The sequence below is a fragment of the Thermobia domestica genome, chromosome 11 (assembly GCF_964235325.1).
Source record: "Thermobia domestica chromosome 11, izTheDome1.hap1.1, whole genome shotgun sequence".
In the NCBI taxonomy this organism is placed as follows: domain Eukaryota; kingdom Metazoa; phylum Arthropoda; class Insecta; order Zygentoma; family Lepismatidae; genus Thermobia; species Thermobia domestica.
In genome coordinates, this window is record NC_137464.1 from 263761986 (window position 1) to 263776378 (window position 14393).

At 37.0% G+C, this 14393-nt stretch overlaps 1 protein-coding gene across 1 annotated transcript in view; it reads left to right on the forward strand.

The window, feature by feature from the left end:
* The window catches only part of LOC145665029 (uncharacterized), an 89037-nt gene that overhangs the window by 15508 nt on the left and 59136 nt on the right, over nt 1-14393 (forward strand). The window contains exons 5-8 of the mRNA XM_081732243.1: nt 227-315; nt 3163-3342; nt 9321-9514; nt 13057-13193. Coding sequence (XP_081588369.1) covers nt 227-315; nt 3163-3342; nt 9321-9514; nt 13057-13193 — 600 coding nt within the window. The remainder of the gene's footprint in view (nt 1-226; nt 316-3162; nt 3343-9320; nt 9515-13056; nt 13194-14393) is intronic.

Consider the following 14393-nt stretch of genomic DNA (forward strand, 5'->3'; position numbering starts at 1 on the left):
ATGGAATTTGTAACACTGAAATCACCACTGTTGACGATGATTACATGTACCTTTTGGTACGACATTACACACTGTATATGCATACACGTCTATACATATATAGACCCTATATATCCTCTTTAAAGTATTTAAAAAGTTAAAAACGCGTAATTTTAATTGAGCATTTGAAAAAAAAAAAATTCATGAGAAATATTGCCGATAATATTCTTTTAGTTTTCTCTTTCAGTGATGACGCACTGTGACAAGCGAGGAGCTGAGATGTTAGCTGGAGACCTATCTCATATTCATCTCTATGAACAAGGAGGATCAGCGCAGGTAAATGTCCAAGTGTTACTGGAAGAACAACTGGAAGTCTCATACCAAAATGTCAATATGATAGAGAGGCAGAGACACGAACGGTGAGAATGGAGAGAGAACCCAGTAGAAACGAGGCTATAGTGTATGCCATGAGACAAGGCTTGAGGCTTTTCGTCTCATAAAAGTAGTGTCTTAAAACTGCAGTCGTGTGTAGAAAAGTGTATCTGTTTCTATTGGGAGAGCCGTGTCTCGTCTCACATCTCGACTCAAAAATGCAGACTCGTCTCGTCTCGTCGGCAACGCTAATTGCGGCCAATAGCATCGCAGACCCGCTGCCATATTAGACGGTTGGGGCACACGCAATGTGGATCATATCCTTTTTTGGACTCCCGTCACACACGTTTCCAGTTATCATCGATCCATGTATGCATGTTCGCGTCGCTAAAAAGTTATGGTCCGCTAGAATTAGGATGCGCAACTAGGTCTAGCAGTGACGCACAGATTGCTTCTAATTTTTCTTTAATTCATTGTTGTGTTACTGTTTGAAGCATGCGTGTCACCGTTAGGAGAATAGACACAATGTGGTGGTTAAAAGCATGTCTTTTGCATAATAACCTTTTCCAGCAAAGTAAGAGCAATTAATGATTATTGGGAAGAAATGACATACATTTTACTCCCATAAGAATTCGTTTTCGTAAAGATTATCTCAATACCCATACTGTGCATTATTGTTCTGCTACTGTCGCAACGAAGAACCTAATGAAGCTATGTTTTAGTACAGGTTTCAGGTCAGTAAATGGCATGGTTCTCGTATTGCAGCAGTTTTTAGGCTTAGAAATTATTTTTAAATCAATTTTTCTCGAAAACTACTCATGATGATGGTAACTCACATCATTTTATAACTCACATCATTGTGTTTAGCACAATGACATCTATCGATTGGCATGTCTCTTAATTCTTGACTACTTTTTCATTAAACAAAAATAATATTGTACAGTCTATGCTTATTAAATTGATTTTCAAATTTTAAAGTACTCATGGCTGCTGTTTTTCTCGCAAGAAAAAACACACAGTGATTAAGTAGTACTTGCTCTAGCGTTAATAGTAGCACTATTACCATATTTTATAAATATAACGGTGGTAATGGTAGTATTACTAATTAAAAAAAAGATTTGTTTGTTTATGATAGTTGGATTTGTTCTAGTGCTAAAATTAGGTAATTAATTTTTCAAAATTTTCTGTCCCAAATTTTCCGTAGTTCGAAATATTTTTAATTTCCAAAAGCAATTTAAAATATTGAAATTCGATTTTACTTATTATTTACTGGCTGTAAACAACCATCGTTGTGGAGTTTTAATTTACTACCTTTAATTTAATTTAAAAGGAGTAAGGAGTTTGATTGTCCGGTCTTAATTCAGGACATACATAAAAAGAGAGAGAAAGAAGAATGTTTCCAGAATTATTCCATTTTCCTGAAGACTCGGGTTCGATTCCGGACGGGAACTTATGTGGTTGTGATACCACATTCAGCTGTAGGTCCATATGTCATATAGCCTCGCTGCTGAACGGGGACACTGAACTCAAAATCAAACAATTTCCCACGTATTTATCCTATGTTGTTATGTACGACCGCATAACAGATAAGCGTTGCGGGTTACATAAGACAAGGCGTTTTGAGAAATACCCAAAGAAGAAACGTGTATAACTTTTGACCTCTTGAGTCTCTTCTTTCAGAGATGAAAATCGAATAACGGCTTCGTATCCAATTAGATCTGGTGAACATCTATCCGTCCACCAAATTTGGTGGCTGTGGGTCATTCATTCCTACGTGAAAATCTGATGACAGACAGTAACATTATTATTTCATTAGTATTAAAGATTACCAATGAATTTGTTAATAATTAAAAAACTTATAGTCAATTTTACACTACGAACATGAAAAATTAAAAATATTTTTGAAAGAAATTTGATCAGAGCATTCAGGACTACTCCTGCAATATTGAGTTGTAGGCTCGCTGCCGATTACCAGTCCAGAATGCTAACTTTCCTAATATTATATGGATTATTATACATAGCAATTTCTAGCACCTTCCATTGTTTGCTAGCGGAGCCTCGGTGGCTGAGTGGTAGAGAGTTCACCTCTGGTCTTTTTTCGATCCCAGCTCGCGCCAAGTGAGCATTGTGGTGGACAAATACCGTGTGCGTGGGTTTTCTCGGGGTTCCCCCGTTTCCTCCCCTTTCTTCATTACATCATTTCATTCATTTATCATCATCGCCGTGCATCGTAAATTTTAAAGATTTCATTTCATTTTTACATTGTTTGCTAACCTTGACTTTGTTGCAACCTTTAAATGTATTGTTTCGATCGTTACCATAGCAACGATAGTTGGTTAGTTCTCTGAATGATAGACAATTCATCACACAACACGCTCCTTCGATAGAGGCCCGTTCCACTTTTTCTTAAACTAAACGTCATGCCTGTCTGATCATGATTTTCGTAACATTCGTGTATTTTGTTTTGTTATTTATGTGATGTGTCTCCTTTAATTGTAATTTATGTGACCATAAAGTAAGAAATGATTGATGAATCTAATTTCTGATTCCCTCTTTTCTTATTTTTTCTTTGTCTATTGGACGATATCTACTGACATTCAAAAAACACACATTTCATTTTGGTTTTGTCTTTTATATATGACTATAAAAAACGAATTGTTTGCACTAAAATAGAACGCTTCATCACCCAGACTAGTATGGAAACTAAAGAACAAATATTCATATATTTATCGAAATTTGCCTTTAAATTTATTTGTCTTGAAAATTTTAGTGATTAATTTTTCCATTGTATAATCTTTCCTTTCTTTGTAGATCGCTGGCGTCCATACACGTTCTCTGACGAATAAACCAGACGGAACCTTTGATTTAGATGAAATGGAAAGGAAAATTCGGAAACCAAAAATGAACAGCCCTCAAACATCTCTCATTTGTATTGAAGACACTCACACACTTTGTGGTGGGAAGGCTCTGCCACTTGAATGGCTGGATGAGGTACAATCAATCAGTAACGACTTTCCTTGCACACAGTGAAACCTAAAAATAACATTTTTAAAAAATCTTAATTTATTTACAAATCGATTTCAAATTTTATAATACGACATGTCTATATATCAGTAACCGTTAATTGGGAAGAAAGTTTATTAAAGCCTGTGACAAACATCTTGGCATTTCAGCTAAACGAATAAAACGCAAGCTCTGACGCGATGTTCCCGAGTGCTAAGGGGTGTGGCTGTAGATAAGCAGACAAACTACAGCGCGATCAGGTGGCAGGGGATAGACGTGGATGTGCACAAAATAAACGTGGCAATACCGCTGGCCTCTCATTTCCTAGCAGCATTTAAAGGGAACTTGGAGCGTGGCAGGGGATAGACGTGGATGTGCACAAAGTAAACGTGGCAATACCGCTGGCCTCTCATTTGCTAGCAGCATTTAAAGGGAACTTGGACGACCCGCTCGGGAGAGTAATACTCCCGGATGTACGTTTTTTCGCGCGCTACTCTAGACAGCTGTTTTACGCGCTATCTTAGTCAGTTGTTTTAAGTTGGTCACAAAATCTATCATTTAGTACAAGGGGGACAAAACGAGTCTTATATCATGAAGTACAAGGACAACAAAACGAGCCCTGTGGGGCTTCTAACCAAGGTGACCAGAATTCTTAGTTGCAAAAACGGGACGCGCGCATACGAATTAGCGACGGGGTGGGGTGGGGGGGTAAATATCTGATATCCAGATTGCATTTTGGGACTCAGCAGTGTTTTCAATTTACAAAATACACAAGTAAGGGTGATAACACAGCGTTTCTAACTTAAGTACTACCCAACAATACTTTTAACTACTAATAAACTACTTACCTCATTACTGCATATCTGTTATTCTCTACTATATAATTACTTTCAATACATGATCTATAGCGTAATTTTCACTGGCATTTTTGGGATGAATGGATCTTCTTTAAAAGTTCTTTGTTTGTTTCCACTTAACAATTTGTAGAAATTGGTACTAGACCGATCAAAATTAATCTTACTGATCAGCACAGCTTCCAAAGTATCTGTAAACAGTTGGGTTTTTATCAGTTGTCCACAAAGCATTCATGTGCGAGAATACACGTTCAGTTGCAACATTAGTCCTAGTAAACAGAGAAGGAACTTTACAAGTTTTAGAAGATTTGAGTACGGTACGTTATAAGAAATGGGAAAATACTTGTACCCAGCAGCTGTCAGGAGATATTTTATTTGAGTTCCACTTAAATGAACCTTTCCAATGAGTGTTGGTACGGAAGAGTGTAGAGTTTGTATTGACCATTTATATGTTGAATAATAATTACGGGACACCTGGGTCGTTATTGCTTAAAAACGGGACATTTAGGCGTCCCGTTTGAGAATCAGAAAAAAAACGGGACAATGATTGAAGAAAAGGGACTGTCACGGCTAAAACGGGACGTCTGGTCACCTTGCTTCTAACCCGTTCCTACTACTACTACTACTACTACTACTTATCTGAACAAAAGTAAGTAAATCACATTTTTGAGTATTATTTTCGTATTATTTTAATTTAAAAAGTGTTATAAAAATATAAAAAAATGTTTAAAAAACTTTTTTCGGGCCGGGTTTGAACTCACGCCAAAAGAGATTTTAGGTACTAGCATATAGCGCTAGCCCCCTCGGCCACGAGGACCGACAATAACAATCGTCTGAATTCTGCTATTTGAATGCAACGTGGCAAGACATAGATAACGCCAACCAATCAGAAGTGTGTTTTTCGTTCCTACTTCCGGGAGTATTACTCTCCTGAGCTAGTCCTGAACTTGGAGCGCCGCCTTCAAATGCCAAGTTCTTTGTTACGCCGTTTAATACTTAACAGAAATGGTGAGTACGGCACTGGAACCATAGATCATCAAGTTTATTGTCGCTCGAGTCTGTCAATTTCAAACGCCATCACGTAGCTTATTGGGTTTAATTAATCCTGATGAGCTACAACTGTAGGACATGTTATCTCAAACAGCACTGCAAAGACAGACTGTTATGGCAGGGTGCAATCGTTTTATCGATACTGGTTGTGTAGCACACAGGATGGCTGGTCAAAGGTAGACCTGCAGTCAAGGGCACCGATTTCTCTGTAAGTTTGGGGGTCCCCATTCGGATGTGTGTTTGGTTACAGACAAGGTTCTAAGGAGATATATATGAGGATTTCAAGACAAATCAAATTTCAATTATGCCAAATAGTGTATATTAATAAAAAAATAGTATAACAATCCACATATAACACTAAAAATACATATTCATAAAAATGCATGGGGACCCACATGAGCATTGGGGTGCCCGGGACCCCAGACCCTTTAGAATCGGCATCCTTGCCTACAAGTTTCTACGTTCAGCAATTGTGGCAGACAACCTTCCACAGAAATGAACTAGACGTGGCAGCTTAGAGTTTAACAATCCTAAACCTATAGTATGGAAGGTATTGCATCAGGAGCTGAAATTTAAACCATGCAATTTACAATTTTTACAAGCTTTGACTGTTAGTGACAAGTATCAAGTTAAATTTTGTGAGGAGAAGGTGAACAGGTTTGAGGCTGATTATATTTTCTGAACATAATTAGGCCTTATGCAGAGTCGTTTGACGTATGATTAGCATCATACTAAAGACTAGACTCGTACTGCAGGAAACATGATAGTCGAACTCTTTAGTATGGCACTAATCGTGCTTCAAAACAACTCTGCATAAGGCCCTTAGAGTTTAACAATCCTAAACCTATAGTATGGAAGGTATTGCATCAGGAGCTGAAATTTAAACCATGCAATTTACAATTTTTACAAGCTTTGACTGTTAGTGACAAGTATCAAGTTAAATTTTGTGAGGAAAAGGTGAACAGGTTTGAGGCTGATTATATTTTCTGAACATAATTAGGCCTTATGCAGAGTCGTTTGACGTATGATTAGCATCATACTAAAGACCAGACTCGTACTGCAGGAAACATGATAGTCGAACTCTTTAGTATGGCACTAATCGTGCTTCAAAACAACTCTGCATAAGGCCCTTAGAGTTTAACAATCCTAAACCTATAGTATGGAAGGTATTGCATCAGGAGCTGAAATTTAAACCATGCAAATTACAATTTTTGCAAGCTTTGACTGTTAGTGACAAATATCAAGTTAAATTTTGTGAGGAGAAGGTGAACAGGTTTGAAGGGTGATTATATTTTCTGAACATAATTATGCCTTATGCAGAGTCGTTTGACGTATGATTAGCGTCATACTAAAGACCTGACTCTCGTACTGCAGGAAACATGATAGTCGAACGCTTTAGTATGGCACTAATCTCGCGTAAGAACGACTCTGTATAAGGCCCAATTGTGTTTAATGACAAGGCCACCTTCCACACCAGCGCTACAGTTCATAGAATAATGTTTGGATATGAGGTGACCAGGGTCCATATTAAACAATCGAATGTGTACAGGACTCACCAAAGCTGTGTTTTGTGTGTTAAGAGGTGAACAAAATTTACAGTCCTTTTGTTTTCTGAGCCCGCTATCACTAACATGCTTGAGAATGTCACAATTACATCAAGATATTACAACAGATTTAATTTTGAGCAAGACAGGGCACCTGCGTATTTTCATCATTAAGTGCGGAAATTACGAAGTGCCAACACAGATTGGTGCTGGTGGAATGATTCTGTGAATGCCTCGTTCGCCTGACTTGTTCCCATGCATTTCTCTACATAAAGCTGTTTATACATAATCAAATATTGTATCAAATGTTTCAGCAATGTGGAATTTTACCAAGTTTTAAGCAACTTTTAGGTTGGTTACAACATTTGATAAACTGTTCTAAAATCAAATATGTTCTATTCCTACCCAACATTGCATCAAAGAAAACAAATGAAAATCAGTGTGCGGTGGAAAAAACGTTGTCACAAGAAGCGATCGAAATGCTTATTGATATCTACAAGTAGCAGCTGTTCTGTATAACTGTAAACTTAAAGAATATTACAATAAATACAAACACAAAGAAGCTTTTGAAAACACTGTGGCTGAAGTTAGGCTGGCAAGACCAGAGACATAGGTTGGTGAGCGTTCACATTTCACATCACGGTTCATATTTCCAATTACTCGTTTATTTTAAGATTTACAATTTAAAAAGCTTACTTTAGATAACTGCCTGAAGCGAGTACCGCGTTGCACCCCATGCCTACCAACAAACGTAACAATTGAATGAAGAAATGTAAACAAATGAGCAACAAAATTTGTCACACATTTGTCTCTTGTGGCGTTAAGATACTTGAGTATTCGATCGTTTATAGTGCGTGTAAAAGTTTTAGCAGCCAACTAATTTCACCAAATGACTATCAGAGATAAGTTTGATATAACATTTGATGGAAAACTATGACCATGTAAATTTGACTTAAGAGAACATGTGCTTGTTCTCCCTCTTCCCAGAAACCTCGACGATCTGCAGGACAAGATATAAGCATTTAACGCCATCGATGCAGGCTTTATTCAACGATTTTTTTTGCAGGAAATTGATTACCGCTGGAACAACTATTGTGTGATGAAAGGTGCCGATATTGAACACTTCTTTCAATGACGATATTCTGGTTTCAGTCCTATATGGAACATTTCTGTAAATAATGTACTTCCATTAGAATTAACGATCACTCTTGTGCGACTAATATAGGCATCTTATATATGGATGACCTTATGTAATAATGACAATTTTCAAATTGATTCCAAATTTTGTAAATAGTAGACTAATTCCATTTTCAAATTCACTCCAAACATGATGATACAAGATCAGTGATCTTATGTAATAGTAAATTAATTTATGAATAGTCTATTATCAAGTAACTCCCTATATTTACAAGTTAATTACAAATGTTCTAACATATAGACTACCTAACTATATTTTCAAACTCATTCCAACTATAATAAGCTATTGTCTTATGTAATAGTGAGCTTATTCAATTTCCAAATTGATTCTAAATATTGCATTGACCATATTACCTAGGTATACAGAATGTTTCAAAACAACACCGAAAACGTATGTGAGGTGATTCCTGACACCAAGATAAGACAAAAAATATACACCAGTCTGGGTGTACAAATGCTTCCTTTCAAAGTTATAGGCTGTTGAAAACATGAAAAATGAACTTTAAAGGTTCATAGCTCCAAAAGTATGGGACCTATCGTACTCGGGTGAAAACTTCACTTAGGAACTAGTATGTGCCGTATCCAAATATCTAAGTTTCAAAATACTGCAATATTTCCGCAACAATTTTTATAGAGGATGTTGGTGACTACTTCAAATTATATGCCCATAGCCAAACTCCCTCTATAAAAATTTTTGCATGAGTATCTTAGGATTCCGAAATATGTGTTTTTGGATAGTGCGCATATTAGTTCTTAAGTGCAGTCTTGACCCGACTACGGTAGGTCCTGCAGATTTGAAACTATGGACCTTTAACGTTCATTTTTTCCTATTTTCAGCAGCCTTTAACTCTGAAATGACTGATTTTTGCACCCAGGTTAATCTATACTTTTTGCCTTATCTTGGTGTGAGGAATCATCTCCCAAACGTTGTCGGTGTTGTTTTGAAATGCCCTTATAATAGTGAACTAATCTTACTTTATTTCCAAATTGGTTCAAAATGTTTTCACATGTGGCTAGCCTTATGAAGTAATGAACTAACTATGTTTCCAAATTCTCCCAAATGTTACAATTAACGGACGATGTTTTATTTCCAAATCTCTTATGTGATAGTGAATCATTACCACTTTTCGACTTTTACTTACATTATAAGAATTCAATGCCATTTTTAATGATGCATGAAGTATATCCCACCTAGAAAAGACTAAGATTAAAGTCATCTCTTTTTCATCCATTTTGTTATGTTCTGTGTATTCAAAATTAACTATTACTGGGTTTGCAGGTCTCAATCTTTACGATTTCTAGTCCTATTGATTGTTTTTAGCTAGGAAGAAGAGCCAAACTGCATAATCTACCCGTTCACATGGACGGTGCCAGAGTTTTTAATGCTTCCATCTTCCAAAGAGTTCCTGCGTCGAGGATCGTGGAATGTTGTTCCTCTTGTACTTTTTGCCTCAACAAGGGATTAGGGGCTCCGATGGGTTCGGTACTTGTTGGATCACGTGACTTTATTAGACAGTAAGTAAAGTAACACTAAGTTTAGTAAATTCTTGTAGTTGGTAGTATATTTTATTTCTTTAACAACGAGAAATCTCAAAGCGCTAGTAAAGAGTCAGGGTCCACAGCATACACGTGCTAAATGATTTAGCTAACTGATAGCCAGAAAATACATTTATCCCATACATACTCAATAATAATATCCGACCTATTCTTTTATTACAGAGAACATTTAACTGGCAAGGGCACTTTCATTAGAGATTTGTTACCAGTGCGATATTTTAACGCAACAATCTAGATCCATTTCCGAATCACAATGGAGGTATTTTATGATAGTGCAGACTTTCTCTGTTTTACCAGTAGAAAAATATTATAGATGTCTACTACATATTTAAGTAGTAATTAATGTATGGGCTTCATTTCATGGGCTTCATTTCATACCGAGCTTCGCAAAATTTTCGGTATCCAGGTCCACAAAAGTTTCCTCAACTGACTCTCATACTACTGCATGCAACTATTTCCTGGGTACTAGGCATAGGGATGCAAATAACCACTCGCCCGAAACGAGTGGCTCATCGATGCGGACGTCCTTTTAAAGAGTAAAGACTACAAAAGTCGCATTTGGGATGTGGAATGTGGGCTAGTAGCATTTTTGGGGGGCTTGTAAAATTTAGAAAAATTTTGTGCCTTATTTGCATCCCTGGTACTATGTGTTCAATAAGAAAGGATTTTGCGAAATCTTACTTGAAACGGGGTGCAGTAGAGGAGGGAAAGTTGATTTGTTGATTTTTTTGAACAAACAAAAACAAAAACAAAAAAACTTCCCTTGAATTTGACTTTTAAAGACTGCTGTTACTGTTAAAAAAAACATTTTTTTTCATTTGATAGTTCATGGTCTTTTTCCTTTAATTTTTATATGTTGTACGAATATTTGCAACATTTTAAAATGTATAATATAAAATTGTAAATTAATATTTCAAATACTACTTGATTTCATTCTTAAAGATATTCAACTTCTATATGTTATTATTTCGTTCTCAGCTTCATAGAAACTGTTTAGCATCAGGTATTTGTTGCCAGTAAATATTAACACTCATTATCAATAGTAAAACGTTATTGGAAAGTAATAATGAATAACACAAAATCAACAAAATGGTATATTCTCTGTTGTATGGTGAGTTTCCAGGTTGGGATTACATTAAACTCTATTTGAACGCAGCGCCCTCAGAAACCTTAAGTCTGCGCATTTTGCTGAGGGTCAGTCCGGCCCTGATGGCATCCAAGATTTAATGAGGAGTTTGGAGAAATTGTTATTATATTTTAAACTCAATGACTGTGAAATTGTAGCAAGCAGTAAGCACATAATATTTCAACTGAATGTCACATGTAAGATGTTATTTCATTAATTTACATTAATTTCTGGTGAATAATAATTAATGTGCTTTCTTCAGCATCAAGCGATTCTAACTGATTTCTGTCTTGAACGTCATGTTCCTCAAAGGTGGTAAAACTGAATTGCGTGTAATTGTTTATCTGTCTACTCCTGCTTATTTCGTCTCAATAATTTCCTCTGACTATATTTTATTATCTGCGCAGCATATATGGTAATCACGCTCGACCCTAGTCATAGGAACTAAGTACACGGTTCTGATTGGTTGGAGTTATCCCTTTCTCGCCACGTAGCATGCATAAATATTCCTCAAATCAAACGCCAGTTGCTGTTGGTCCTCATAGTTGAGCATGCTACCGAGCAGACTGGTAATGAAAATCGTTTTTGGCGTGTGTTCAAACCCAACCCAACGAAGGATTATTTTTTAAAATTTTCATAACACTTTTATCATTTAAAAAAGATGAAAAATACTCCTTTACCCTTGTACGTAATATATAAAATGCATAAATTGTATTTTTCCACCATTTACATAGAAATTTCTCATAGATCTCATAAACAATGACGTTATAAACCAACGGGAGGGTAAGAAGACGACCCGCTTGGGAGAGTAATACTCCTGGAACTACGTTTTTCCGCGCGCTACTCTAGCCAGCTGTTTTACAGCCTATCCTAGCCAGTTGTTTCAAGTTGGTCACAAAATTTATATCATGAAGTACAAGGGGAACAAAACGAGCCCTATATCATGGAGTACAAGGGCATAAGTACTATAACTACTTATCTGCACAAAAATAAATCAATCATTTTTAAGTATTATTTTCATATTATTTTAATTTAATAAGTGTTATAAAAATGTAAAATAAATGTAAAAAACTACCTCGGGCCGGGTTTGAACTCACGCCAAAAGAGACCTTTATTGCTAGCATATAGCGCTAACCCACTCGCCCACGAAAGCCGACAGCAGCAAGCGCTTGATTTCTGCTATTTTAATGCAATGTGGCAAGAAGTGGATAACGCTAACCAATCAGAACTGTTTCTCGTTTCTACTTCCGGGAGCATTACTCTCCCGAGCTAGTCCTGTAAGAAGTGGGGTCCTCGCGCAGGAAGGGATTGTAGGAGGTAGTGGGAAGTTAGAGAGGGGCCCACACAACTTTAATGATTAAAAAAAGTGATTTACTTATGAAACAGAGCTCAGCGAGCGAAGGGGGTTAGAAACCCCGAACGGCTCGTTTTATTCCACCTTTCCCAAATGATAACACCACGTGACATTATGTCACATTCGGGTGGTGCAACTTCGATCTAGAATCTAACCTCACTCGCTTCCTCGTGACCAACTTAGAAACAGTTGGCTAGGGTAGGGCGTGAAAAAATATATGCATCTGCGCCATATTAATGTTAGATAAGTCTTTTTGTCTCCCTTAAGTACAATCCGTATACATAAAGCGATGGTTTCTTACGAAGATTAGGTAAATGTGTCAAATGAAAGCAATGATACATTGGCAGAATTGTAACACTATTATTTATAAAAGAAATATATATTTGCTTTGGTCAGATCTGTTTTTATTTAAGGCAACGGAGCTCCGAAAGCTACAGTGAACGGCATTCAGCTATTTTGTAAATTTATGGAGGAAAACAGTACCATATCCGTGGGTTTTCTAGGAGTTTTCCACTTTCTTTTTACAAGTAGCATCACTTACATTTTGCCAGAGGCTATAAGATTGTTCACTAACATGGAAGCTTTTCTTCGTATACAATATATTAAAAGACATCTGTTTATTAAAAGGACGCAATGGATCAGTGGTAGAGCGTTCACCTCTCGTGCATATCCCGGGTTCAATCCTAGCTCCCGCAAAGTCAACTTTGTGCTGGACAAACACCGTATGCGTGGGTTTCCTCAGGGTTCACCCGTTTCCTCCCACTTTCTTCATTCCACAAGTTTATTCATTTCTCATCATCACCGTCTCCTTTAGCCTAGTTGGCATAATAGTGGGACGTAAAACTTCAAGATTTCGTTTCTGTTTATCGAACTCAAGAAACAATTTCTCTTCCCCCTGTTTTTTTCAAATGACACTTCTGCCTTTTACCCTACTGTATAACTCGGATTTATCATTTGTTTTCTGTAGCCTCAGCATATAATAATGGAAGTTTAAACTAAAAAGATTTAATTTTTATGTAGAGCCCGTCGGATGAGGAAAGTGCTTGGAGGAGCAAGCTCACAAGTCGGGATTTTGGCAGCCGCTGGAATTATAGGTCTTGACACTATGGCTGAGAGATTGGAGAAGGATCATCAACATGCGAAGATCATTGCAGAAGGTAAACACAATCTGTCTTATGCAGAGTCGTTTTGACGTATGGTTAACGTCATACTAAAGGCCTGACTACTGCAGAAAGCATATGTTAATCGAACTCTTTAGTACGACACTAATCACGCGTCAGAACGACTCTGCATAAGACCCAATGTATTTCAGGCAAATTTATAATATACTTTCATTTAAAGCTCGAATGTCCTCTAAAATTAGAACTAAAATTTTTCGTATATTGTATGGAAAGCGCTGGGGCTACAATCGAATACGTTGGATGAGAGAGACTAAATTTCTTCAATAAACCTGACGTAATCTGTATTCCAACTTGTAAATGATTTTGTGCAGACAAATCTCCTAACACCAGATCATTATTATGTTCAACACTAATTAATATGTTAAAAATAAAATATAATATTTTAGTTACTACGCACGACTAGAAATACAAACTAAGAATCGTTTCAAGAAAATTGTTTCATAGATTCTCTGCTTATTCCACAGTTATAATAAATCTTTTAAGAAATACGAGGTATGCTAGAAAACTAATGAGACAGGCAACACTGTGCACGAACCGACTTTGCTGCAACCTCAACACTACCTAGATTACACCTAGGTATAATCTAACTGGTATTGGCTACCTCTGTCTTCACACGACAGTAGGGTTAATTCTTGTCGTTGGCTCAGTACAAGTTTTAACATCCTCCAGTTGCTACACAACTGTTGAGAGTGTCTGAAGTGGTGTTTATGAGGTGTTTACGAAAATGGATTGGCAAAACATTGAGCAACGTCGCGAATCTTAGAACTTGTCGAATCTGCTACTTTGACTTACGAAAAGATACGAAAAGCTTATGGACAACATTTCCAATCCAGGATACAAGTGTTCAGAAGGCCGAGAACGAGTGGAATTCGAACCTAGTGGTGGAAGGCCTTTAACCTCAAAAACAATGTGGAAACAATGAAATCTCTTGTGAGATCAGATCTATGAATGACAATAAGAATGGTAAGTAGTGAGTTAAATTTGAACATGTTTACCGTCCATCAAATTTTAACCCAGGATTTGGATATGAGAAAAGTTGTGACCAGGCATAGCACGCACTTGGATCCTGCACTTCGACAACCCACCATGTCACACGGTATTCTCATCTATGAAGTTAACGGAGATAAAAGTATTCCTGTGCAGTGTTGCCAACGGCAGCGGTTTCCCGCTAAATCT